This window comes from Zalophus californianus, chromosome 8, assembly GCF_009762305.2.
Source record: "Zalophus californianus isolate mZalCal1 chromosome 8, mZalCal1.pri.v2, whole genome shotgun sequence".
Lineage (NCBI taxonomy): Eukaryota > Metazoa > Chordata > Mammalia > Carnivora > Otariidae > Zalophus > Zalophus californianus.
Window position 1 is genome coordinate 248,992 of NC_045602.1, and position 25,586 is coordinate 274,577.

General features: G+C 45.9%; 2 protein-coding genes across 11 annotated transcripts in view; one reads left to right on the top strand and one right to left on the bottom strand.

Annotated features, from left to right (window-relative positions):
• The window catches only part of SH3YL1 (SH3 and SYLF domain containing 1), a 45,521-nt gene extending 39,646 nt beyond the window's left edge, over window positions 1–5,875 (bottom strand). For 2 of the 8 annotated variants that reach the window (XM_027622662.2, XM_027622661.2), the window contains exons 1-2: window positions 5,728–5,860; window positions 5,313–5,439 (exon numbers count right to left, since the gene is read on the bottom strand). In XM_027622662.2, the coding sequence (XP_027478463.1) occupies window positions 5,313–5,439; window positions 5,728–5,784 (184 nt within the window). In that variant the 5' untranslated portion in view covers window positions 5,785–5,860. The other 6 variants (XM_027622658.2, XM_027622656.2, XM_027622655.2 and 3 more) reach the window with 4 other exon arrangements.
• A 311-nt stretch (window positions 5,876–6,186) lies between these two features.
• On the top strand, window positions 6,187–24,656 carry ACP1 (acid phosphatase 1). 3 transcript variants are annotated; one of them, XM_027622665.2, is made up of 6 exons: window positions 6,187–6,316; window positions 10,989–11,062; window positions 11,310–11,423; window positions 21,138–21,199; window positions 23,305–23,410; window positions 23,566–24,656. In XM_027622665.2, the coding sequence occupies exons 1-6, from the start codon at window positions 6,274–6,276 to the stop codon at window positions 23,641–23,643; spliced, it is 477 nt and encodes a 158-aa protein (XP_027478466.1). In that variant the 5' UTR covers window positions 6,187–6,273; the 3' UTR covers window positions 23,644–24,656. The 3 variants fall into 3 exon arrangements, 2 of the variants coding, with proteins under 2 accessions (XP_027478466.1, XP_027478465.1); XM_027622664.2 differs by lacking the exon at window positions 11,310–11,423 and adding an exon at window positions 11,149–11,262 and having other exon boundaries at window positions 23,566–24,647; XR_003524726.1 differs by lacking the exon at window positions 23,566–24,656 and having other exon boundaries at window positions 11,149–11,423; window positions 23,305–23,378.
• The last annotated feature ends 930 nt before the right edge of the window (window positions 24,657–25,586 follow it).

Genomic DNA, 25,586 nt, shown 5'->3' on the forward strand with positions numbered 1-25,586 from the left:
TTGAGCGGGATTACAGCGGTGGGTCTACAAGGCGGCCTCCTGCCTCTGCGGCCTCAGGCACTGTCCCTTCCCGGCATGGGCTCGCAGGGACCAGCCGGCGCCCCTGGTCTCAGTGTTCTCACAAGGACCTGGCAGCCAGCCAGCCTGCAGGTGCGGCCCTGATCCACCTGCTGGAAAAAGGGAGGGGCACAGGCCAGACCCCTTCTCCGCCCCCTGCAGGGTTCTCTTGCCCCCCACGCCCTGCTCTCTCTCTCCTCCCCACCTGCAGCCTGGCCCAAAGATGACCAGTTCTTGTGCTGTCTATCCAAAGTCTCCTGACTGCTTTCTCCGTTTCTAGTCTTGAAGCCCTATGGTCATTTCTCCATAGAAATGCTCCACTTACGTAAGAGCTGAGGTAACAGTACCCCATCGCTTACATCCCTCAAAGGTTTTCCATCATATTTAGTCTGCACCGCGGCTGATATCCTGACTCTGTCTGTCACCATATACCTGTCTGCATCTGTACTATCCTATCTGCCAATCAATTATATGACCCTGTCTGTATCGGCAATGTCCATCTGTCCGTCTGCCTATCTATCATCATCTATATCCATCATCTATATCTATCATGTATCATGTATCATGTATCATCTATCTATCATCTATCAATCATCTACCAATCATCTACCAATCATCTATCAATCATCTCTCTTAGTCTTTCCTGTACATCTCCTTCACAACAAGGGAAGCACCAGGGGCAAGTACCTCAACTATTTTATTTTATTTACTGTAATATCTCCAGCTCATGCCATAACGACATAGAGGTAAGTGCCCAATATACATGTGTTAAATGAATAAAGTATTTGTGTGGCTTTTGGGAATTAGAGGTCAAATCCCTGTGAGGACTAGACAGAGTTCATTTAGAAGAAAATGTGCTGAGTAATAAAAATTTCTCTGCCTCTCAGACGTTATAATATTTCCCAGAACTTGCAAGAGAGGAGGACCAGAGGGAAGCAAGGGACAAGTTGATGGTGCAGCACCCTAAAGTAGTCCTTTCCAGGTCCTCTAAAGAAAGGGAGGGTGAAAACAGAGAAGGAAACCCAAGGAGGTCTGATTGCCATGAGACCAGCGCTACAGCCATGTGCATGCCCAGTGCCAACACGGCTCACCCCACAGAGTTCCTGTCAGCCCAGGAGGCACAGGAGGGCCAGCAGTTCTGCCCACAGGAGGAAACTGCGCTGTCCTCTTATCAGCCTGGACTGTCAGAGCCTTGTGAATGCAGCAAGCGGCAGCTTAGCAGCATCTCCAGGATTAGTGGTACCTGAAGACCAAAAGCAAATCTGAGTGGGCAGTGCTAGATCTGGCTTCTGGCACAGATGATGCTAGACCTGGCATCACCCTGAAACATGACTGCCTCCAGAGAGAATGAAGAGAGACAAATTTGATAGAAAACGAGGGCTCATGATACATGTTCACATTTTTGGCACTTGAGTTTGTGATTTGAGGCTCACATCCACCCAACTGTCTCTTCTTCCTACTTCCTTTGTGTTCTCAACTTTTTCTTTTTGCACCACTAAACTACAACACTTACAGGCCAGAAGCAGGACGTTTTCCTGATCTCTGTGCCCTGCAGTGCCTTGCGCATATGTCTAGATGCTCAATTCAACTTCCTGAATTGGATTAGCACACTGTGGCAGAGATGTATTCCTGCTCCTCCTGAATATCTCTGTCTTGTTTCAGAACCAGCACAGTTTGCCTCTTTCATTGATGCTGCCTCTGGAATGGGGCAGGTGACCCAAGTGTGCAAATCAGAACAAATCTTGTACCACAGCCGAGCTTCAAACCAAAGCTGACCCGTCAGCATCTCACCAAGTGCTGGTGTGGCGCTGCCAGAACTCCTCTCTCCCAGGCACTTCCGTTTGGACTTGCTACAAGATTTTGTCACCACAAGGGGAGAGCCTGAGAGCACAGCCACGCAGAAGGGCATTGGACAAGAGCTGCGGAGAGAATCTGGGCCTCTGCTGGCCATGCTGGAACCCAGGACTAGGCAACAGCTGAAGCCACAGCAGCTCCGGACTGCCCAGTGACTTGGACCAGCACACTTTCCCTTTCTGCTAAAGCCAATTTGGATCAGAGTTTCTGACACATGCAACTAAAACTTAGTAAATAGTACATAAATCTTACCCCCAGAAGACTTTCTGCTGTGAAGCCTATCAAGCAAGCAGAATTGAACCAGTCAAATAAGCAAATTCCACAGTTGAGAGCTGCTATTGCAAACATTCTGCTGTGGGGAAAGGTCGCAGCCTTTTTTGTAGACACGAGAAGGGGGCTATTGGACTTGGGAATTCAGATACAGCCTACAGTGCCTGTGCCCCACAAAGTGGGGTCCCTAAGCCCTGTGCACTGGGGGTTCACAAGCCTGCTCAGGGTCAGGATGCCTTCGTGTTCAGCTGAACTATACAAGACTCTAGATAATTTGTTTTAATAGTGCAGATTTTATTAAATTTCTGATAAAATCCTATTGCTTGGTCATAGTCATGTATAGTGAATTTCTCTGTTAGAACCAACAAATAATAACAATTTAGACATAAGCCTCAGTTCCTGTCCTCAGCATCAAATCCTGGCTCTTTTCCTCGGCTGTGCCATAAGAGATATAGAGAGCATGGTCTGGTCAGAATGTTGGCATCATTATATCACCGAAGTTATGAAGATACAGGTCATTACTAAAGAAGCCTTTTAAATTTTAAATCATGGTTGGCATCTGAACATTCAGATAAAAGTCTTGAGTCTCTTGAATGACAAGGCAAAGCAAATTCTCTAAAGATATTTGAGTTTCCTCCTGAGATGAAAGGTTGCCAAACCTCAAGCTAAGAAACTTAGCTTAAATTTTTCTTTAAAAAGTGATAAAAGCATTTGAAAATGTCCATACTAAGACAATTTTATTTCAAAAATACTGGGAAGAAAATTTTTACTTTGGAAACCTCAAAAGCTTGAAAGGAGCTTAAGCTGTGGAAATAATTTACATATTGACCATGGGCAATAAACTAGGGGCTGGGTCGCTGGGGCAAACTTGCCACCTGGGGAGAGAAACTGACCATGGATTAAGCACCCTGCACCCCATTACTCAAGGCCAGGGCTTCCCAAACTTTCCTTCATATCAACAAGCAGTAATATTTTCCTCAGTGGATGCTCAGCTATGAGAGAGGTACCTACAGGAAAAGTTTAGAAGTTTAGAAATGGTTTTCCAAATGTCCATTAATTAGATATTAACCAAATTATTAAGCCTTATAACTTACATGAAATAAAGGTTAATTCACTGAATTGATAAAACCCTAACCAAAATCAAAAGAACTAGAATGCTGCTAAGGAAATATATAGAATAGATAGATTAAATCTTAGTCAAAGTAGAAGAAACTTCATACATCTATGTAATTTTTTTAGGCGGCTTTGACATATTGCCCTTAGCTCAGAAGCTTTATTAGAACATTACTGTCTTGAACACCACTGCCCGACAACTACAGACATTGTTTCTTAAGTGGATTCTTATCTTTCTGTGGCCTTGGTTTAACTACTTCCTTTGACTCAAGGGGACAGAACTTGTCAGTTCCAGAAATCAAAACTGGTCTCTCTGGTCACATCAGCAGCCTTCATAGTCCAAACTTTAAATCAAATTGGCCATTTAAACCCCAAACATTAGTGTATTCTGTGCTTCTTTTCTCCTCCCCCTGACCCCAGGCTGCAGATGTGGGACAGCGAGTAGGGAGTGGTGAGAACTTAGCTTTCAGCATAAGGAGACCCTTGACCTAGACTCACTTTATCTTTTCTCAAACTAAAGAGGGATCCTGGCTCACAGCAGACTACACATGCCACTCTAGTCTGATCATTTGGTATAAAAAATGAACTCTTCCAAAGAAAACAGAAAATTCAGTGTGCTTAGGTTTTAAATTGCATAGGATCATGTGTTACCATGACACACTTGCAAACAAGGCAACAGGTAGAAGGACTTGTGACAGGCAGTCAGTAAAGCAGGACAGCCAGATTTCCCTCTGACCTATGAGGCACCACATCCTACTTTTTAGGTGGAATAAAAGCCTCAAATCACTCTTGATGAGCAAAGACTTGTTACTATTATTTTTTAATCTTACAGAAGATGAAGGTTAGTATTTTCTCATTTTACAGAAACTTTGTTTAAATAGAACATTAGCAAACCAAACAGCCAATTTTCCTTAATTTAAACAAGATGAACAGGATGGAAGTTATAATTTATTTTGATTATTCTAACCTCCAACATAGTAATTTGCAAACACTTCAGCAGTCAGGCACTGCACAGGTATTCCAAGAGCAGGCCCACACAAGGAAGTAAAGGGCTCCTGGGAGACCTGTCATTTCTCTGGAGTGCAGGTATACAGATCTTCTAACTTATTATTAATTAGGCATCTCCCACATCTCAATAAAAACATTCCTGAGAACAAGAATGCAGGAGAGGCATGTTCTGTAAGCAGAAGAAAACCTGAAAATCTTCTCTTCTACGGGTAGAACTTTCTGGACCCATCAGATTCTGACTCCCTGGGAGGCAGGGGGCCCTGTCTGTGTCATTCTTTCCAACTCAGCCCTGGCAGAGTTGGAAACATTTGTTGAAATGAAGTGAAAAGGATACGTTTCTGGCCAGCAGGTACATCTCCTTTCTTTGTGGTCACTCATCAGTTCATTGCACTTTCCTAACTTGTTTCAGTATGAAAGATCCACTGCAGCAAGGAGATCCACAGATGTCCTGTGCTCCCAGGGCCAGAACGGCCACCCCACCCACCTCTTCTTCTCTCAGAGACCTGTTTACTCCAAGTGGTTCCTCAAACAGCGTGGCTGGCCACAGGGAGGGCCAGGTGAGTGTGTGGAGGGCCTGGCACACTTCAGGAGAACCACCCAGCGCGCATCTTCCCGGCCTCCTGCCCCCATGAGTCAAGCGCACAGCACACCCACACCACCCTGACACAGCTCGAGTGTCATTTATTGAAACAAATTGGAACGGAAAAGGCAGTAACTAATAAGTGGCTTTTCAAACATTAGATAATTACAAATAACATAAAATGAATTGCAATAGTTAAAATTAAACGTTAGAGCTTTTCTGTGAACGGAAACGACCGTGGTCGAGTCCAGAGAGCTGGTTAATCTTTGACAGCCTGCGGGATGACGACAGCAAATCTCAAAGACACCCTCATTTCTCGCCCTCCTTCGCCAGCCAGTTACCCTCTCCAGCAAAACTTTTTCAAAGGGGAAGGGGGTGGAGGTGACCCCGATTCTGGGTGAGGCTCAGTGGCGTTGGCACCTATACTCACTTGTGACCCCGGAGCCTGGTCCTCTCCGGCGCCCCTCGAGCTGCGGACACCTACCCAGGAACAGGAAGGGCACTCTCCGCTTGGCCCCGCCTCCCAGGGCAGGGACGGGCCCCAACGAGGCGCACACCTGAGACAGGTAAGGGAGCAGGTAAACACCCCACTTTTGTCCAGTACAAAGTACCTACTTTATACATATTCTCTGGACAAAAACAACACAGCACTCGGGGTGGCAACTAGGGAAGGTCTGCTCTCGACCTTGTCAGTCCCAGGGTGGCTTCTAAAGCATCTCGTCTTAGAATTGGGACAACCTAGGCCGACGGCCCCTGTCCCAGACGGACGGTTGTGGGCGGCAGGGCGAGGCGGGGGTCTCGGGGTCCAGGGAGGTCCCCCTTGGTCCCGTGCGGACTCTGCTCACCCCCGATCGCGGGCCTCGCGTTTGAGCCGCGCGGCCCAGGTCTGGGGGCACGTGCATCTGACCCCCAGGAGGGAGAGGCCTAACCCTCGGTGCAGGACCGGCCCCTCAGGTGTCGGTCATAGTCCCCCGCACCCCCACCACGCGCTCCGGGAGCCCTCCCCCGCCCTCAGGTGACCTGAGTCCAGCCCCCCCCACCGGGAGCCTCCCTTTCCAGGTGACTCACGGCCCCGCCCCCACTCCGCCCCTCTCCTCGAAGCCCCTCCCCCTCCCGAGGCCCCTCCTCCGCCTCCTGACCCTTTGTCCCACCCCCACACCACCCCCTCCCCCGTGGCGCCCCTTCCGTCCTCTGGAGGACTGTGGCCCCCCTCCGCCTCAGTACTGCGCAGGCGCAAGGACCGGCGCTCGCCGCGGGGCTGGGCTAAGGCCGTACTGCGCAGGCGCGCGGGGCGGGACCCTTGAGGTGCGCATGTGTCGCGCAGGAAGCGTTGCGTCGCGCAGGAAACGTGCCGACGCGCTCAGTGGGCGCGTAGGTGTGCGCGCGGGAAGATGGCTGAGCAGGTGCCGAAGTCTGTGCTCTTCGTGTGTCTGGGTGAGACAGCGCTGATCTAGCCCCACTCTGGCTTTCCCGAACGGTCGGGGTGGGTCTCGTGCGTTTTGGGCTGCGCCGTTGGGCCAGGAACGGTGATCGGGAGGAGGCCGGGGTCAGGGAAACCGGAGGGTGGAATGGAGCGCCCCGGGCTCTTCCTCCGCGCCGCGCACTTGCTGGCCTGTTCTCCAAGCTGGGTTCCCTCACCAGCCCAGCCCGCTCTCCAAGCGAGGTTCTCTCTTACCTGCCCCGTTCTGCAAGCGGGGTCTGCTCTTACCCTGCTCGGTCCGATCCAAGCCGGGTACCGTCTCACCGCGTTTCCTATCCAAGCCGGCTTACCTGTCACCTCAGTCCGCTCACCTAGCGGTCCTCCCCTGCAGCACCGACACTGCAAACCAGGGTCCTTTGCATTGCACACGCCTAGCATCCCTGTTTCTCCTTCATCGAATAGACCCAACGCTGCTGGACTGATATACTCTCTTGGGGCCTCCTGATGCCCCCAGACCCATTACAACCCTGGTTTGCTGGCTCATTTTCTTTGCCCCTGCTTACAAATGGATGTAAGCTAAAGACAGATGGAGTGCAAGGATTCTGCATTTCTTGGCTATAAAAGCCGAACCAGGGAGACCGGATTCTCCAGGTGTCTGTAACCAGACTCATGTGCCAGTGTTCCAAATTAGAATTCACTTTCCCTGTAGTTGTCGGGATTCTTCTTTTGGAATAGCACCACAGGGTTGTATTTCTCAGTGTTTGCACCCTGTCTCCTTAACCTCCAAGAGAGGAAGGCCTAAATCATCAATAGTCCAGTTACTTAAAATCTTCTGATGAGTCTGCATTTCCTATGGACTAAAGATTCCCCTCCTTTCTATGCTGCCCCCTTCAAGAAGAGGATGGAAGTCTGCCCATCTGTTTCCGCTTCATCTCCATTACCTTTTCCTGCCCATGCCCTGTGATTTGCTGTCTCCCAGCAGTTCAGGTGCTTAATGCACCTTTGTGTGGTTGTTTCTGGGCACCCATATTGCATTTTCCCTGGAAAGACGTTCTGTAAGATTAGATCCAAATATTCTCTTTGCTTTTCCCTGATCCTCTAAGTGGAGGTCGTTTACTTATAACCCTTTGTAGACATCTTTCATTATATGAACTTTATTATAATTACTTGATAGCGTCGGGATCACATCTAGATTTAACCCTCTTGAGGGCAGTAACTGTGGCTTATTTTTCTCTCTTTCCAGCTTTAAGACAATATGTGACAATAACTAGGTATTTGCAGAATTGAATTTCTGTGGGGAAAAGTAAAAGGGCCACCTTGTTTCAGTTTGGTAGTGGGCATCATTTGGTGTTTAAGCTCTCCATGAAGGCTGACTCACGGAATCAACAAATTAAGATTAAAGGGCGGTTCAGTTCATGTTGGGCATCTAACAGGATTCCATTGCCTTGTTTATTTTACTTGGTGTTGTCGATTATGCTGACGTAATGCATCATGGTGGTTATTAACAGGGGATGTATACCTCTGTCCGTTTATCTTCCATACGATTTTTTTTTTTTTTTTTTAAGCAACTGCTATATTACCAGGCACTCTTCTGAGTGCTAGGGATATGATAGTGAGCAACAGACTAAGGTTCCTGCCTCTGCGGAGCTTACGTTCTGTCACCAACAACCAAGTACTTGGTTACTTAATAAGTTGGTGATGTGTTAAGAACTGTAGAGCAGGGAAGGGGGTGAGAGTGGAATACATTTTAAGTAGAGCAGTCAGGGATGGCCTTATCTATAAGGTGGCATTTGGGCAAAGACTTGAGAGTTGAGAAAGCAAGCCTGGGTCTTCCGGGGCTCAGAATAAAGTAGGTGAGCAGTTTTGAAATGAGAGTGCTGGTCCTGTTCATATTGGCAGGGAAACCACTGTGGCCTGGCCTAGAGACCCAGTAGCCTTTTTCAACCAGACTTTCATCTGTACCTGAACACGAAAGTAATTTTAGTGACTCTTTTCTCAATGCCACCATAAATAAATAACTAGAACTATTCTGGATGGGTAGGAAAGCTATTTCCTTACATAAAAATAAGCACTCTGGGGCAGGAGTCTGTGAACTCCTTACATAAAGAACCAGAAAGTAAGTATTTGGTGCTTTGCAAAAGCAGACCTAGACAATACATAAACAATAATGCTTGACTGTATCCCAGTATAACTTTATTTACGGACACTGCAGTCTGAATTCCATGTGGTTTTTCTTATGTCACAAGATGTTACTCTATTTTTGAGTTTTTTCAGCTGTTTATAAAGGTAAAAATTATTTTTGGTTTTGTCGGCTGTACACAAAGGTGGTGAGCCAATGGATCATAGTTTTCAGATGCTGTTTTAGGGTCTACGGAGGACATGTTTGGTGAGGCCATGTGAGGGCTTGGGCTTACTCTGAAGGAGATAAGCCACTGGAGGATGAAGCCATTGAGCAGAGGTGGGGCATTTATAAAGAAGTGTTCAGCTGCTGTGTTGAGATTAGACTGGGCAAGGGCGAGGCCCCAGGGGTGAGGCCAGGGGTGCAGAGGGGCATGTGCTGGATCAGAGAGAGTATCACTGCGGGGGGGGGCGTTGCTGAGTGGTCAGATTGTGGGCAGGTTTGAGGAGTCTATGAATGCCATTTCGCATGATAGCCTGTGTATACATAGAGCAGTAAGAACGGTATATTTTTGAAATGTAAAAAAATTCCTTCAAAGCATTTATTTGGGCTCTTTTCAGACTGAAGTGTAGAGAGGAGTGTCAGATGTTTTCTGTTGGTAAGGCTAATGGCAGGAAGGAACTGCACTCCTTATTTTGGCAAGATTATTGAAAGTATTCCATGTTTTTGGAGATAGACTGAATGGTTGAAGGCCCCTGTGCTTGTGCTGCAGCCAGGGTGGTGGAAATAACTATCAGTGGTGTCAGGTTACCTCTTCCCTACAGTTAACTGATACTTCTTGGTACTTCCTATGTGCTGCCCGTTGTGGGGGGTGCAGCCCAAGGTAAGAGACACAGTCCCTACCCTTGCAGAATTTCATTTTTTCCTTTTGTGAGTCTCAGTCCTTGAAGTACAGATACTGAGTAAGAGGACGTATCATGCTGCCTAATTTGGAAAAAACAAACTGAGACCTCACAGATTGAGCTTTTTCCTAAAGAAATCTGAAGATGACATTTTAAGTTTTTAGAACTTTTCCAAAGGTGGAACCTGAAGTACTGAAGATTCTAATGTGAGTAAAGAGTGACCCGTGCCTTAACTCAGCTCCGGTCTGTTCCTCGTGTTTTTTGTGTTGCCCTCTGTAGCCTGAGTCTCCACCTTTAATTCCAGGCTCTCCAGCCCTGCAGTTTTCCTAACTTGTGGGAAGGGTCTTTCTCTTCAGGCCCTTTTATAGTGCTGGGCTCCTGTGTCATAGACATGCAGAATATGTTTGTTGAACATTCTCTTCCCACTGGACCCACGAAGTCCACATCCTGGACACAGTTAAGGTTCCTGTAACCCAGACCCACCAGTGCATATTCATTGCTCCTTATTCATACAACCCCCTAATTTAAATGCCCATTAAAGTCCTCTTCCTAAGAGATCATTTCCAATCTTCCTTTTTTTCTGATAAGGAATTTTCTTATTATCTTATTTATGCTTTTAGCATAATTCCGTAGGATAATGGGCGTGTTTTGTTATTCCAGGAGGTCCTTACATAGTTCATGCATGGTGGGTGAGTCAGGGTGGGGTCTGTGAGCCACACATTGGGGATGGGGGAGCTGGATGGTTAGTTCAGCTACAGGCCCATTATTCCATCACTCATGCCTACTTAATGAAACTCAGTGAACCCTTGGCATTGGCGCTCTGGAGAGCATCCTGAATTGGTAATACTCTGAGTATTGTTCCAGATGGATGACGAGAGGGTGACACGTGTCAGAGGGCCAGAAAGCTTCAGGTTTGAAACTCTTCCAGATCTGCCTGTGCTTTCTAACTTTGGCTCTTTCTGCTTTGAATCTTTTTGTTATGATAAAACTATAATCCTAAGTCTAGCATTTTCCTGAGTTTTATGTGTTTGTCTACAGAATTATTGAATGTGTGGGGACTCCTCGATCTGTAGCCAGCCGCTCTGAATTAAGGGTGGCCCTGGGGAATCCCTGAACTTGCAGCCGATGTTGGAAGCTCTGGGCAGACTTGGTGACCTGGAGGGCAGCACCCTTAATTCAGCCGGCTGACTCCCAACAGACTGCACCCTGAAAGTTTGTGTTGAACTACTGTTAGGCCGAAATTTGTTTGTGTATTTTCTGAAACAGTATTCATCCTTATGTGCAATATACTTGAAAATACATATTTTTAACCCTGTTGTATTTCATTTTAAAAATAGGCTCATTGCAACCCACTTCATTGATTTTATGAGTTACTTCTGGGTCATTTATAACAGCCTGAAAAACAGTGATTTCAGTTGTAATTGATTTTCTTACATCTTGGTTATTTGTACTTTGAGTACTTGGACCGCTGGTGTCAGATCGTTGAGCTTGGGTTTGGTCACCTGTCTCCAGAGGTCCTACTGTGCATGCGTTGGTGGGGTGCTGACCTTGCTTTCCTTAGGGAGGTGCTGTTGCTGTGTGTCAGGTGGGTGAAGTGGTCTGGAATTCAGCATTTGCCCTAGCATCACACCTGATGCCCACTCTCTGCCTTCCCCTCTTTTTAAGGTAACATCTGTCGGTCACCCATTGCAGAAGCGGTTTTCAGAAAACTTGTAACTGATCAAAAGCTTTCAGATCACGTAAGTACCATTCTCTATCTTAAAGAGGCCAACCTGGCTGCCTTTGTGGCAGGAAATTGCGAAAAAATTCTTTCTTTCTCCTGCAGTGGAGGATAGACAGTGCAGCGACATCCACGTATGAAATAGGAAACCCTCCTGATTATCGAGGGCAGAGTTGCATGAAGAAGCATGGTGTCCCCATGAATCACACTGCCCGGCAGGTACTGTACTGGAGCTTGAAGGTGCACATGTGTGTTCTGTGTTGCAGTGGGTCATTGACAGCGGCGCTGTTTCTGACTGGAATGCGGGCCGGTCACCAGATCCAAGAGCTCTGAGCTGCCTCAGAAACCATGGCATTAACACAGCCCATAGAGCAAGACAGGTACAAGAGACCTCACTTACCTCTAACCCTGCAGCCCCACTTGGAACTGTGAGTTCAAGCAGCACACTAGCTAACGAGAGTTTACTCCGCTCTGCTTGCGTAGCCACAGGGTACCCGTCTCTTTCACTGCTGGTTCCACAGTTCTGAAAGGTGGGAATGATCTTGGAATTTACTTATTAAAATGCATTTATTTTTATTTCATTTATTTATTTATTAGACAAAAATACAAGAGAACAAATCTGTACCTTTATTTATTTACTTTTCATTAAGTTTAAATCCTTGAGGGGTACAGCATCACACAGATTCTGTGGCCAATGGCTTTAGCAGGAAGGTTGCTTCAGAATTTGGCACGAACCATGCCACTGTTTCATGAGCTCGAGTTACTTTTCCCCACATTACTCAGGTTTTGTTTGACTTGCCACCAGGAGTCACTGTGTCGTTCTTTGCTTGGCACACACAGGTACATCTCCTGCCTAGATAGAATTCAGCTTCATCTCAACCTTCAATTTTAAGAGCTGTGTGCTCCCTCTGGTTCTGGAGACTCCACTTATAGCCAGCAAAAATGGCCTTGGACCACAGCCTTCCAGACATAGTTGGTGCTTTAGGAGTCCTGTTCTGGCAGGCCTCCATAGGCTCCAAGATGGCGGAAAGAGAAAGGCTAAAATGCATTTATAATCACATAAGTGATACTGGTGAGAGCCCTGCCTAAGACCTGGAGACCTGAGTTATAATCTCCTTTTTCATTTCTGTCTGTGTGATTGAAACATTTATGTCCTGGTAACTAGTCTGCTTACGTTACAAGTTTATTGCTAGAATAAAGTTCTATAATATCTACAAAAATGTATTTTCAACAGTGAAGTGTCTTAGAAATATAGGATAGTACTGGTAATATTATGGATGCATATCCTGCATCCCAGCAGTTGGACTTCTGGGTTTAGATTCTGGGGTGCTGCACTGTAGAACATTCTGGGATAAGGCAGGTAACGCTGTATCTGCTTCATTCAGTGTGGAATAGCCACTAGCTGCTATTGTACATTTGAAATACGGCCAATGTGATGGAGGAACTGAAGATTATTTTTTAACTTACTTAAGTAGCTGCCTGGAACTAGTAAGCACCTCAGTGGGCTGCACGGTTCCAAGATTCATGCACAACCACTGGGGAGAGCGTGAGGGTTGTACCACCACAGCCTCAGTGAGACATCAGAGCTCAAGGGCAGGCATGTTCCATCACTAGGAGGATGCCGCAGGTGTGTGCTCTTTTGGCACCTTCCATAACCACAGGGGCTAGCTGCTAAAGAAATGTGCTTCATTTCTGATACAAAATGCTTCATATATTGTTATGCAAGGAAAGTGACTTTTATCACTATCATTATTTTATGGAGACTCAATTAGATGTTTAAAAATTCTGGCTGGGGTGCCTGGGTGACTCAGTCAGTTAAGCGTCCGATTCTTGATTTTGGCTCAGGTCATGATCTTAAGGCCATGAGATTGAGCCCCACATCAGGCTCCCCACTCAGCAGGAGTCTGCTTCTCTCCGTCATTCTCTCCCTCTGCCCCTTCTCTCGTTCACTCTCTCTCTAAAAGAAATAAATCTTTAAAAAAATTAAAAAAAAAAAAAAAAAACTTGGTTAAATCTTCTAACTTCTTTTGTATCCAACCTAACAAAATACGCAGGCTCTTTAGGCCAAACAAGGCTGTGGATTGGCATCAGAAACAATAGGCTATGTCCAGTGATGAGCTCTTGAGGCCTTTAGAATGAGAAGCTGCCAAATGTTTTGAAAATCAGTTATGAGATATATTACATATTTAGAAGTATGGCTGATATGTGAGAGCTGCAATTTAGTATTGGTGTTTGAACGAGAACTTTGTGTAAGACTGGACAAAGGCTCTAATCATTGGTATCTTAAACCATGTCTTTACTGAAAGCTTTTCAGATTGCTTACCATACAGCATTGTATTTTTATTTTTGATCATTCTCAATTTTTGTCCTCTCCGTTACCTTGTTAGGGAAGGGAGTAGTTGGTAAACCTGTTTTGCGCATGGAGAAACTGAGTTCTGGAGAGAAAATACATAACTTATCAAAGGTCACCAAGCTTCAAACTGGTAGACTGGGATTTGACCATAGGCTTATTTGTTTGATTTAATAAAAACATATACAGGTATGAGCCAGAAAGTTCACAAAAGTGCCACAGAAACACTGCTGATGTGTTAATGATGTCTCAGAAGCTAGTAATACACACGTTATTTTGGCTTAGATAAATTTACTCTGGAATCTGTGAACTTCTCATTCTGGCTATCAGCTGACTCTGTGTTAACAACTAACTATTTGAGTTAACTGCCTTAAGGCCTGACCTGTTCTTTTTTTTTTTTTTTAAAGATTTTATTTGACACGGAGAGAGCACAGGCAGGGGTGGGCAGCAGGCAGAGAGAGAGGGAGAAGCAGGCTCCCCACCGAGCAGGGAGCCCGATGTGGAGCTCGATCCCAGGACCTTGGGATCATGACCTGAGTGGAAGGCAGACACTCAGGCACCCCAAGGACTGACCTGTTCTTACAGCAAATTCTCATTGGACAGAATAGTACACATTTTTTAGATCATATGTCTTAATCTCTAGGATTTGGACACCTTGTCCATTTTTACTTTCTGTGTTTTAGAGAATGCAGATTTATTCTGAGTAGTGGTTCATGATTTCAAGCAGTCACACTTTCATGTTTTCTGGTTTTAAGATCGGATTATTTTTTGTACACAAGTATATAATTTGGGTAAAAATGAAGTATTTTAAATACATGTCTTAAAAAGCTAGAAACTTTTAATTTTTAAAGATCAGTTGATAATTGTTGATTTTAGAAGTAATATTCCCACACAATCTGTTTCTTTCCCTTTTTCTTTTTCCCTATTCCTTTTAGGAAACATTTCTCGATGATTTTTTTTTTTTATTTCAAAACACTGGTAAGATGTGTTTTATAAATTAGTATTGTTTTAGATCTCAACCCTTTAGCATCTTGTAATTGTTTACAGGCTTTCTTTTTTTTTTTAAGATTTTATTTATTTATTTGACAGAGAGGGAACACAAGCAGAGGGGAGCGTCAGGCAGTGAGAGAGGGAGAAGCAGTCTCCCCGCCGAGCAGGGAGCTCCACACGGGTCTTGACCCGAGCCGAAGGCAGACGCTTAACTGACTGAGCCACGCAGGTGCCCCTGCAGGCTTTCTCTTTAGCAGTTGTCAGAATGTGTAAGAGAACTATTGTGTTAATATTTCCAAAAGTCTGATTTTCCTAATACTTTCAAGCTGGGTTTAATAAATAAAATGTGTTTAGGGTGCTTCTTTTTTTTGGGGGGGTGTGATTGCACATTCGTTTAGTTCTGTGGAGATGTTCACTTTGTTATACATTTGTTCTTATCAGCAAACCTTTGACGCTTGCACAGGTAGTCAGTGGGTACTGGGGACCAGTGCTGCTCCCTCCACTCCAGCGGTCACTACGCAGATTCTTTCTACCTTTTTAACTTATGACCTCGGAATCCTATAGTGTGTGCTCTTTCTGTCAACTTCTCTCTGTGAGATTCTCCGTGGCCCGTCTTGTAGCGCTCACTCCGATGCTGCTTTCAATGCCGTGTTCCAGACATGCTGCAGTAGCTGTACCTGCTCTCCTCTGGGTGGGCGCTTGGGCTGTTTCTAGTTTGGGCTGAGTGCCCTGGTGAATTTGTATGTTTCTTCGGGGAATGCCTGCCTCTGTACAGTTCTGTTGGATGCACACCTGGGATTACTGGCGTGTCGGGGTTGGATGCACACCCAGGATCACACACAGTGTCGGGGTTGGATGCACACCCAGGATCACACACAGTGTCAGGGTTGGATGCACACCCAGGATCACACACAGTGTCAGGGTTGGATGCACACCCAGGATCACACACAGTGTCAGGGTTGGATGCACACCCAGGATCACACACACTGTCGGGGTTGGATGCACACTCAGGATCACACAGACTGTCAGGGTGGATGCACACCCAGGATCACACACACTGTCGGGGTTGGATGCACACTCAGGATCACACACACTGTCAGGGTTGGATGCACACCCAGGATCACACACACTGTCGGGGTTGGATGCACACCCAGGATCACACACACTGTCAGGGTTGGATGCACACCCAGGATCACATAGATTGTCAGGGTAGATGCACATCCAGGATCATACACAGTGTCAGGGTTGGATGCACACCCAGGATCACACACACTGTCGGGGTTGGATGCACACCCAGGATCACACACACTGTCGGGGTTGGATGCACACTCAGGATCACACACACAGTGTCAGGGTTGGATGCACACCCAGGATCACACACAGTGTCAGGGTTGGATGCACACCCAGGATCACACACAGTGTCAGGGTTGGATGCACACCCAGGATCACACACACTGTCGGGGTTGGATGCACACTCAGGATCACACACACAGTGTCAGGGTTGGATGCACACCCAGGATCACACACACTGTCGGGGTTGGATGCACACTCAGGATCACACACACTGTCAGGGTTGGATGCACACCCAGGATCACACACACTGTCGGGGTTGGATGCACACCCAGGATCACATAGATTGTCAGGGTACATGCACATCCAGGATCATACACAGTGTCAGGGTTGGATGCACACCCAGGATCACACACAGTGTCAGGGTTGGATGCACACCCAGGATCACATAGATTGTCAGGGTAGATGCACATCCAGGATCATACACAGTGTCAGGGTTGGATGCACACCCAGGATCACATAGATTGTCAGGGTAGATGCACATCCAGGATCATACACAGTGTCAGGGTTGGATGCACACCCAGGATCACACACAGTGTCGGGGTTGGATGCACACCCAGGATCACACACAGTGTCGGGGTTGGATGCACACCCAGGATCACACACAGTGTCGGGGTTGGATGCACACTCAGGATCACACACAGTGTCGGGGTTGGATGCACACTCAGGATCACACACAGTGTCGGGGTTGGATGCACACTCAGGATCACACACAGTGTCAGGGTAGATGCACACCCAGGATCACACACAGTGTCGGGGTTGGATGCACACTCAGGATCACACACAGTGTCAGGGTAGATGCACACCCAGGATCACACACAGTGTCAGGGTTGGATGCACACCCAGGATCACACACAGTGTCGGGGTTGGATGCACACCCAGGATCACACACACTGTCAGGGTGGATGCACACCCAGGATCACACACAGTGTCGGGGTTGGATGCACACCCAGGATCACACACAGTGTCGGGGTTGGATGCACACACAGGATCACACACAGTGTCAGGGTTGGATGCACACTCAGGATCACACACAGTGTCGGGGTTGGATGCACACCCAGGATCACACACAGTGTCGGGGTTGGATGCACACCCAGGATCACACACAGTGTCGGGGTTGGATGCACACCCAGGATCACACACACTGTCGGGGTTGGATGCACACTCAGGATCACACACAGTGTCCGGGTTGGATGCACACCCAGGATCACACACAGTGTCAGGGTTGGATGCACACTCAGGATCACACACAGTGTCAGGGTTGGATGCACACTCAGGATCACACACAGTGTCGGGGTTGGATGCACACCCAGGATCACACACAGTGTCGGGGTTGGATGCACACCCAGGATCACACACAGTGTCGGGGTTGGATGCACACCCAGGATCACACACAGTGTCGGGGTTGGATGCACACCCAGGATCACACACAGTGTCGGGGTTGGATGCACACCCAGGATCACACACAGTGTCGGGGTTGGATGCACACCCAGGATCACACACAGTGTCGGGGTTGGATGCACACCCAGGATCACACACACTGTCGGGGTTGGATGCACACCCAGGATCACACACAGTGTCCGGGTTGGATGCACACCCAGGATCACACACAGTGTCGGGGTTGGATGCACACCCAGGATCACACACAGTGTCGGGGTTGGATGCACACCCAGGATCACACACAGTGTCGGGGTTGGATGCACACCCAGGATCACACACAGTGTCGGGGTTGGATGCACACCCAGGATCACACACAGTGTCGGGGTTGGATGCACACCCAGGATCACACACAGTGTCGGGGTTGGATGCACACCCAGGATCACACACAGTGTCGGGGTTGGATGCACACCCAGGATCACACACAGTGTCGGGGTTGGATGCACACCCAGGATCACACACAGTGTCGGGGTTGGATGCACACCCAGGATCACACACAGTGTCGGGGTTGGATGCACACCCAGGATCACACACAGTGTCGGGGTTGGATGCACACCCAGGATCACACACAGTGTCGGGGTTGGATGCACACCCAGGATCACACACAGTGTCAGGGTTGGATGCACACCCAGGATCACACACACTGTTAGGGTGGATGCACACCCAGGATCACACACACCGTCAGTGTTGGATGCACACCCAGGATCACACACACTGTCAGGGTGGCTGCACACCCAGGATCACACACACTGTCAGTGTTGGATGCACACCCAGGATCACACAAGTGTCTGTGTTGGATGCACACTCTGGAGCACATGTGTCATGGTTGTTTAGCCTCATAAAACCGGTCAGTAATGTTCCCTTTCTCTGTTCTCTTAAGAAGTTTGTTGATTATTGATAGTGTTTCTGCTTTAATGATTTGGCAGGATTCATTGAATCAGTTGTTTCTGTTTCTTGAAATTGCCCTTAATTTTCCTCTGCTGTCTTTAGGTATTTCTTTTGAATTTTTTTTTTTCCCTCTCCAGCAGTTTTACTATGGTAGGCCAAAGTATGCTTCCTGAATTTGCACTTTGATGGTTTCCATCAGTTTTGGAAAATTCTATGTTGTTTTCTTTTTATATTTTCCTTCTCTGCATTCTCTCTTCAGAGATTCAACTTATCTGTAGTTTGAACATAAATTTCTTATGTTATCTTCTCCATTTTCCATCTTTTTCACCTGCTGGCCCTGGCTTTGTGAGGCTTGGACTATGTTGGACTGGTCCCCCGTCCTGGGCAGAGCCTTCCCAGATCCCCCACCTGAGAGCCGCTGGTGTGCAGTCCACAGGACCTGTCCTCTTGGATGCTGCTCCCTCACTGAGTAGCTGCAGCCTCCCCATGGCTTCTTAGTTTTTGCCCTGAGTAGTTTAAGAACTTAGCAAATGCTTTGAGAAGAAAGCTTGTGAGTGTCAGGCTCACTGCTTTCTGGGGTCTCTGTTCTGCTAGCCTTTATGTCTGGTTTTTCTCTCCAACCTATGAGGTTGCTGACTGGTCCATGATGCTTCTCTTTTCCAGCAGTGGCCCTTTGCCCAGGCTTCTCAGCATCTAGAGCAGGTGCTTGACCTTGGTACTGCTGACTCTGCATCTGGATGGTTCTTTGCTCTGGGGCCATCCTGTGCTGTACTGTGTTTGGCAGCATCCTTGGTCTCTACCCACTCGATGCTGGGGCACCCCTTTCCTCTCCATCATAGCAACGAAAGATGTCTCCAGACAGTGCCAACTGCCCCCCCTCTTTGAGAATCACTGTCCTCAAATTCTCAGTGTCTACAAGGTCAAAATTGTACACGAATAAAGGATCCATTCAAAGTATCAGACTGACCAGTGGACTTGAACAGAGTAATAAAAGTTTATGGATATTTTTCCTATTCTATATTGCAGGTAACCTTTAAGAAGCTACCACTTACTGAGTTTTGGTGTAGTGTCAAAGATTATCCATAATAATCTACAACGGCTGTTAAAATACTCCTTGTAAAGTACATACTTAGCAAGGCTGGCTTCACTTTATATACTTCGACTCAGACGGCACATTGCAGATCAGATAAAGAGGCAGAGATGAGAACCCTTCTGTCTTCCAGGAAGCAGACTTTAACAGAGATTTGCAGAAATGTAGAACAGGGCCACTCCTTACTGTTTCCATTTAGAAAGTATAGCTGTTTTTTTAATCTTTAAAAATGTTATAAAACAGATAATAAAGGTTTAAAACTTCTCAGTTTTGTTTTTTGTTCTTTTTGTTTTTTTTGTTTTTGGTAGCCTCCTCACCCAGTGTGGAGCCCGACACAGGGCTCAAGCTCACAACTGTGAGATCATGACCTGAGCCGAAATCAAGTCAGACGCTTAACTGACTGAGCCACCCAGGTGCCCCTAAAAGTTTTCAGTTTTAGTAGTGGTATTAAATATTTTATATTCAGTGGTAAATATTGCCATGTGTAACCCCGGGGGCCTCCTGGTGGGGTTCTGGCCTCACCAGGCCATGTCCTCACAGCAGCAAACTCACGGCTCTGCAGAAGTGCTTTGTTTGTGTGAGTATTTTCTCCTTTCTGGGGCAGAGGTGGTTTGGCACAGCTATTTCGTGCATTGTTGCAAAGTGTAAGTCCTTCACTCCACACTCTTTCTAAGATGTTAGTCATCGCTGTTGTTATTCTTTCTCAATCATTTTAATATCTAAACATCACATATGGTTTTTATAGATAGCTATCAATTCTAAGACTGTCTTTTGATCCATAATTGCAGTAATTCTAAAATTAAAAACAATGTTAATCCTAGCACATGTCTTGTGACCTGTTTTGGATAAACAGCTTTTATAGTATTGTTCTAATAGATTTTTTTTTTTTGAAATAAGCTGGTACCTTGGGAATGTTAACAAAATATAGTCATCAGCATGTGATGAACATGCTTTATTAAAAACTCATGCAAGTATTTACTAAGAACCGACAGTTAAATTTTTAACAGAATGAGGAATATGTTTATTATTTGTTTGTGACACTGATTATTACAAATAGTGTCACTCCTCTGTTAAATTAAAAAATTGAAGTACTCTGTTAAAAAAAGGGTTTCAATATCTTCTTTGTAGTTTCGTGGCACTCCTATATTTTAGATGATTTTTTTTTTAGTGGGAAAGGTTATTTTTGAAAAATTGCATTGTTAGAAATTATTTCCACCTTCATTATGTGGCCTATTTATGTTCCTTTCTTTCTAATTCTGCCATTATTTATAAAGGCAGAAATCATCAAATAATTTTCCCATTTACATTTTAATGGGCTTATATTGATAAATTCTGATGTCAGAAAACTGTTGGATCAGTAAAAATACTGAGTGGCCTCTTCTGTGTGGTGTTCAAATTGTGCATGCTCAGGGGAGAGAAGAGCCACGCGTCCAGGTCCTTGTGTGTTTCCTTCTTAGTGACGCTTCTGTGAACACCCTACTTAACATTTTATCTTCCTCTCTCCCCCACAACTCTTCACCTGGCTCTGCCTGGTTTTTATCTCTGCCGGCATGTTGCCCGCCCTGCATAGGGGGAAGGCCTCACAAGGACAGCCATCCATCTCTTTAGTTTGGTGTTTGTCACTGGAGTCTAGGATGTTACGTTCTTGCAGAATGAAAAATAGAGTAAAACAATGAAGGGACTTAAACATGTGACCTTTTAATACCTTAAGTGAATTATACTTTGTTACTAAGAAATTGCAGATAGACTATAAGCTTTGTGTTTATATATTCTGTTAGGATTGTTCCAAGGAACTTAATAAAATTCCTTTGCAGTACAATGTTACAAAATAGGTTAACTCTATTCTAACTTTAAATACCCTAAATTATTTAACTTAAGTGAGTAACAAATTCAAATATAGCAAATTTTTTTTTTGTACTGCTTTGGATCCTCCAGGCTTGATTGTTATAAATATAAACACTGTGTTTTTGACTTCTTATTTAATTTTAGGTTACCAAGGAAGACTTTGCCACATTTGATTATATACTGTGTATGGATGAAAGCAATCTGAGGTAATCACATTTTTTAAAGGGTATTTCTGTTCAACTCTCAGTTCAGTAATAGACCAATTGTTTGTTGTTGAAAATGATTTATTATCTTTTAAGTTTTAAAGGTAGTGATGGTCAGAACATGCAGAATGATCTGTTTAGAGTAGTAAGAAACCAGTGAGGAACTGAGAACTGTCTCCCAAGTGTATTTACACAGAGACACGCTTTCAGGTAAGGGAGAGCCTGGTTAGCAGGGTATAACCTGAAGACTGGCTGAGCCGTGAGCAGTTTCCTAGAAGGTGGGGTTGGTTTTACAGGAGAGCGATGCTTCCACTGCTGTAGCGATTCATGGGCCGTGTGGTGTTTTATTGTTTCTCACGTTATCCCCCCATTACTGCTGCCCCCAACCCCCAAAAAGGAAGATGGACAAAAAGGGAAACTTTACTCTCTGAATTGTTGATTGCGTTAATGGTTATAAAAACAAAACCAGACAGACTGGGGTATTAGGTAACAGTGGCCAACTATGCTGTGGCATGTATTGTGTGCTCTGCACACCAAAGCACTTAACCCTTGTTCTGCACCTTATCAGAGAGGCACAAGAGATTAAGTTACTTGCCCCAGTTCACAGATGAAGCAGATTGGTGTGGTAGAATTTTAGCCTAGGCTTTGTGAAACAGAGCCTGTTGTGTGTCTCACATGAACCATACTCACCACTGTGCCCTGTTGCCTTACACGGGAACATGCATTTGGGCAACAAGGAACTTTGTGGCATTTCTTGAGTGAGCTTTGTGTGTCTGGCACAGTGCCAGGCCCTGGGAAACAAGGTTAAGGAATTGTTGGTGCTGCCTACCCTTGAAGTATACAGTCTGGCATGGGCTACATGTATTAACCCAAAATTAACCCTGACAATATGATACCATGCAATCAAGCCCAGAACAAGTGAACACAATGTATTCTACAGATGCTGAAGCTACTGCAGGGTAAGTGACCCAAGAGAGTTGTAAGGCCAGGGCCCTGTGCCCCTTTGTCCTCCACCCAGTTTACTGTTTACTGTGCTGAGAAGCAAGACCTCAGCCCACCTGCTACCCCTCCGCACTCTGCCAGCACAGAGAAGGACCAGGACGTGCCCCCAGTATGACTGCAGGGATTTCTTCACTGAAATCAGTGCTAATTCACAAGGATTCCACGTGTTTTATGAATAGAAACTGTTTCTGCTTTTAATTGCCTTTGTAGGAGTGTGCAGATATGGTGCCCAGCTCTACTTCTGTTTTTATGAATCAGGAACATCACTAAAATATATACATGTTCTATTTCTGTCTTTCAGTTGTTGATTTGTTTAGTTCTCACTTTTCTCACAGGTATTATTGGCACTGGTGCTTTGTTCATTAACACAGTCTCCAGGTTGGGGGGGCGTCCAGAGCAGGGTCTCTGTGGAGAGCAGCAAGAGTCCATGCTTCAGCCCGGGCTGCTTTGGGGACACGTTCTGTTGCTCGGAGGCCTGGCCAGCCTTTCCGCCACACCAGTACAGTGTCTGACTCATCCTAGGTGCTCAGTGGGGCTTTGTCAACTAAATGGAGGAATGATCAAAATGCAGCTGAGGAACTTGCCGCTTTACTTGCTGCCACGTGAGCGCTGGGGGCGGAGGCGGCGAAGCTCGGTCAGAGTCTGGAGGAATAAGAGCAGGAGAAGGGGTTAAACAGGGAGTCTTGCTGCATGAAACGCTGTGTCCAGACACTTTGGGATGCGATCGGCAGCCCTTTGGGACTTGGTTCACGTGGCTTTTTGAGTTCCATTCTGCCACCTTTATTTAGTGTCTGAAATAGAAGCTTTTTGATTTAATTGTCTCAACATGTATTTCACAGGAGGATACATGATTATTTTCTGACTTAGGGATGCATATTTTGTGTAAAAGCGTTTGTGAGAATGTGCTGCCTTTGCAAACCCTCTTGCCGGCATCGGAAACCTGTGGCTCGGAGGGTTACACAGGTCTGCCACGGGTTTGGTTTCCTTTTTAAATCAGGTCACGCTTCCTGGGTTTTGATATGGATATTTCATAAAACCCTAGCAGATGTCCCTGTTTAACTTGAAACCATAGATCAGAAAACTAAGTTCATGTTTCAATTTTACAGAGACTTGAATAGAAAAAGTAATCAAATTAAAAACTGCAAAGCTAAAATTGAACTACTTGGGAGCTATGATCCACAAAATCAACTCATTATTGAAGACCCCTATTATGTAAGTACACCTCTCATTTCTGTCCTGATGCTGGTGTATAGCAGCCATGTGGGATGAGCCTGTGTATATGTCCTGCCATGTGCAGTAACAGATTAAGGTTCTAAGAGCATTTTGTTATGTAGGTTTTGTTATTTTTTCTTCCCCTGTGCTTTCAGGGGAATGAGTCCGACTTTGAGACTGTCTACCAGCAGTGTGTGAGGTGCTGCAGAGCCTTCCTGGAGAAGGCCCGCTAATGCCACGCCCGTTCTCCCCACAGCCCCCGGCTGGGCCCCACAGGCTCTGCTGTGAGGCCGCAACTGTTTCTTCAGTTGACCCTCGGTTTCTTACCTTAAATAATTGTAGATGGAAATCAGTTATTGTATCTGACAGACAAATAAATAAAAATGTTTCATCCAGACAGTTTATGGGGTACGCGAAGTGTTCTTAGACCCGCTGAAACTCCCACTTTGCCCCAGTTACAAAAATAGTGGAACAAACAAAATAGAACAGGCACCAGAGCATGAGGACATCCAGCGTCCCTTTCGGGCACATGAGTTCTGCCTCTTCCTCGAGTTTGCGGATGACCGATGGGGACCCTGTCCTCCGCTGTCTGCACAAGCCAGCCCCAGCAGCCCATCCATGGGAGCTCCCAGCCGAGACTCACCCTTGCTCACGGTGCACACTGTTTACATAGAAGAGTTAAGGTGTTAGTCTACAGAACCTTTCCGACCTGCTAGTTTATTTCATCAGGAAGTCAGCTTGATTCCATTCGAACCATTTTGCCTCTGGAAAGTTACAGGCAGAAAGAAGGACACTGTATGCTGGTTTATCTTATTGTCTGTTTGAGGAGCTTGTCTGCTTTTCAATGCCTATAGAACCCAATTGTCAAATACAGATCACCTTAGGTGGGAAAAAATAATTAAAAAGTCGGGGAAAGTTCTTTTATGTTGAGCTGCTTAAATATTGAGACATTAAGTATTGTTTCATCAGTGCTTAATTTATAGACAAGTATAGGTAATTTCTGTGCACTTGGAGGTAACTAATCTAAAATTCATATGGATATATGGCAGAAAAGATTGTTTTCCAAAATAAACTGGGGAAATTATAAAAATACAACTAAGAAGTCTGGTGTCCGCCTGCTTTTTTATTGATAAGTGAAGAAGAATTAGAAAACAATGCCTTTGTTGTCCCTTTCAGATGATCTGTGATGTTATATGTGCATATTTATCTTCAGCGTTAGGAAATAAAATGACAAAAGTAAGCACATTGCTTCCACTTCTTTGTGAAAGAAGTTTGAGGGCCCTGCAGCCATACAGGTCCTTGCCCGACCCAGCATCTGTGGAGTGTGGCAGTCTCCTCCTCGGAGCTGGCTCTCCAAGCTGGGCCTTCCTGGGTGGCATGGCTAGATGAGTGAGAGTTTGCTGTGCTCCCTGTCTTCACCGGGATTTACAGCTGGTGACCTGGAATCCTGGGAGGACCCCGAGTCATGGATCAGTCTTCATCCAGAGCCCGAGTGGACCCTTGCTCAGAAGTTAGGAGGAGTTTGGAGGAATAGCTGCCCCATCAGGGTGGCTGCTTCTGGGTGTTGTGGGGCTGCCCGTCCTCAGAACTTGAGGGTCCCGGCTGGGGGGTCAGGTGGGGCATCTAGTCCTGGAGGATGAGCATGGTGGCTTTGCCACCACCCCTTCAGGATGTGTGTCTGGCCCCCTGTGGTATTTCCCAAAGACAGTCTCCTGCCTGAAAACCCTTCCTCAGGCAAGTAGGAACCTTTAGAGCTTACATGGATTGAGAAATTGGTGATGGTGCTTTAAAAAGTAAAGAACTGAGCTGAAAAGATGAAGTAATTAGAAAATAGGACTAAGAGCACTTTAGAGTTACACTGCCCTAATCCTTCAGTAGTTGCTTAATAATCTCAAAGTATTTCCATACTCTGTTCCTTCGTGATCATGAATAAATCCCTATAGTTTGTTTTCCTTACTCTTTGCATCTGTATCTTAAATATGGACCTCAGACATGTCCTGGGAATCATTCTACTTTATCCTTATGGCTGTATCCAGACTAGAGGTCCTGTGAATAGAGAAACTCAGTGTTGAATTCACTTGTCATAAATTGGATGCAATCAGATTTGTTAAAAATATATAACCTGTAAAAATCAGAGCTGCTTAGAAGTCTTACCTCTTAGTTTTTTCATGATTAC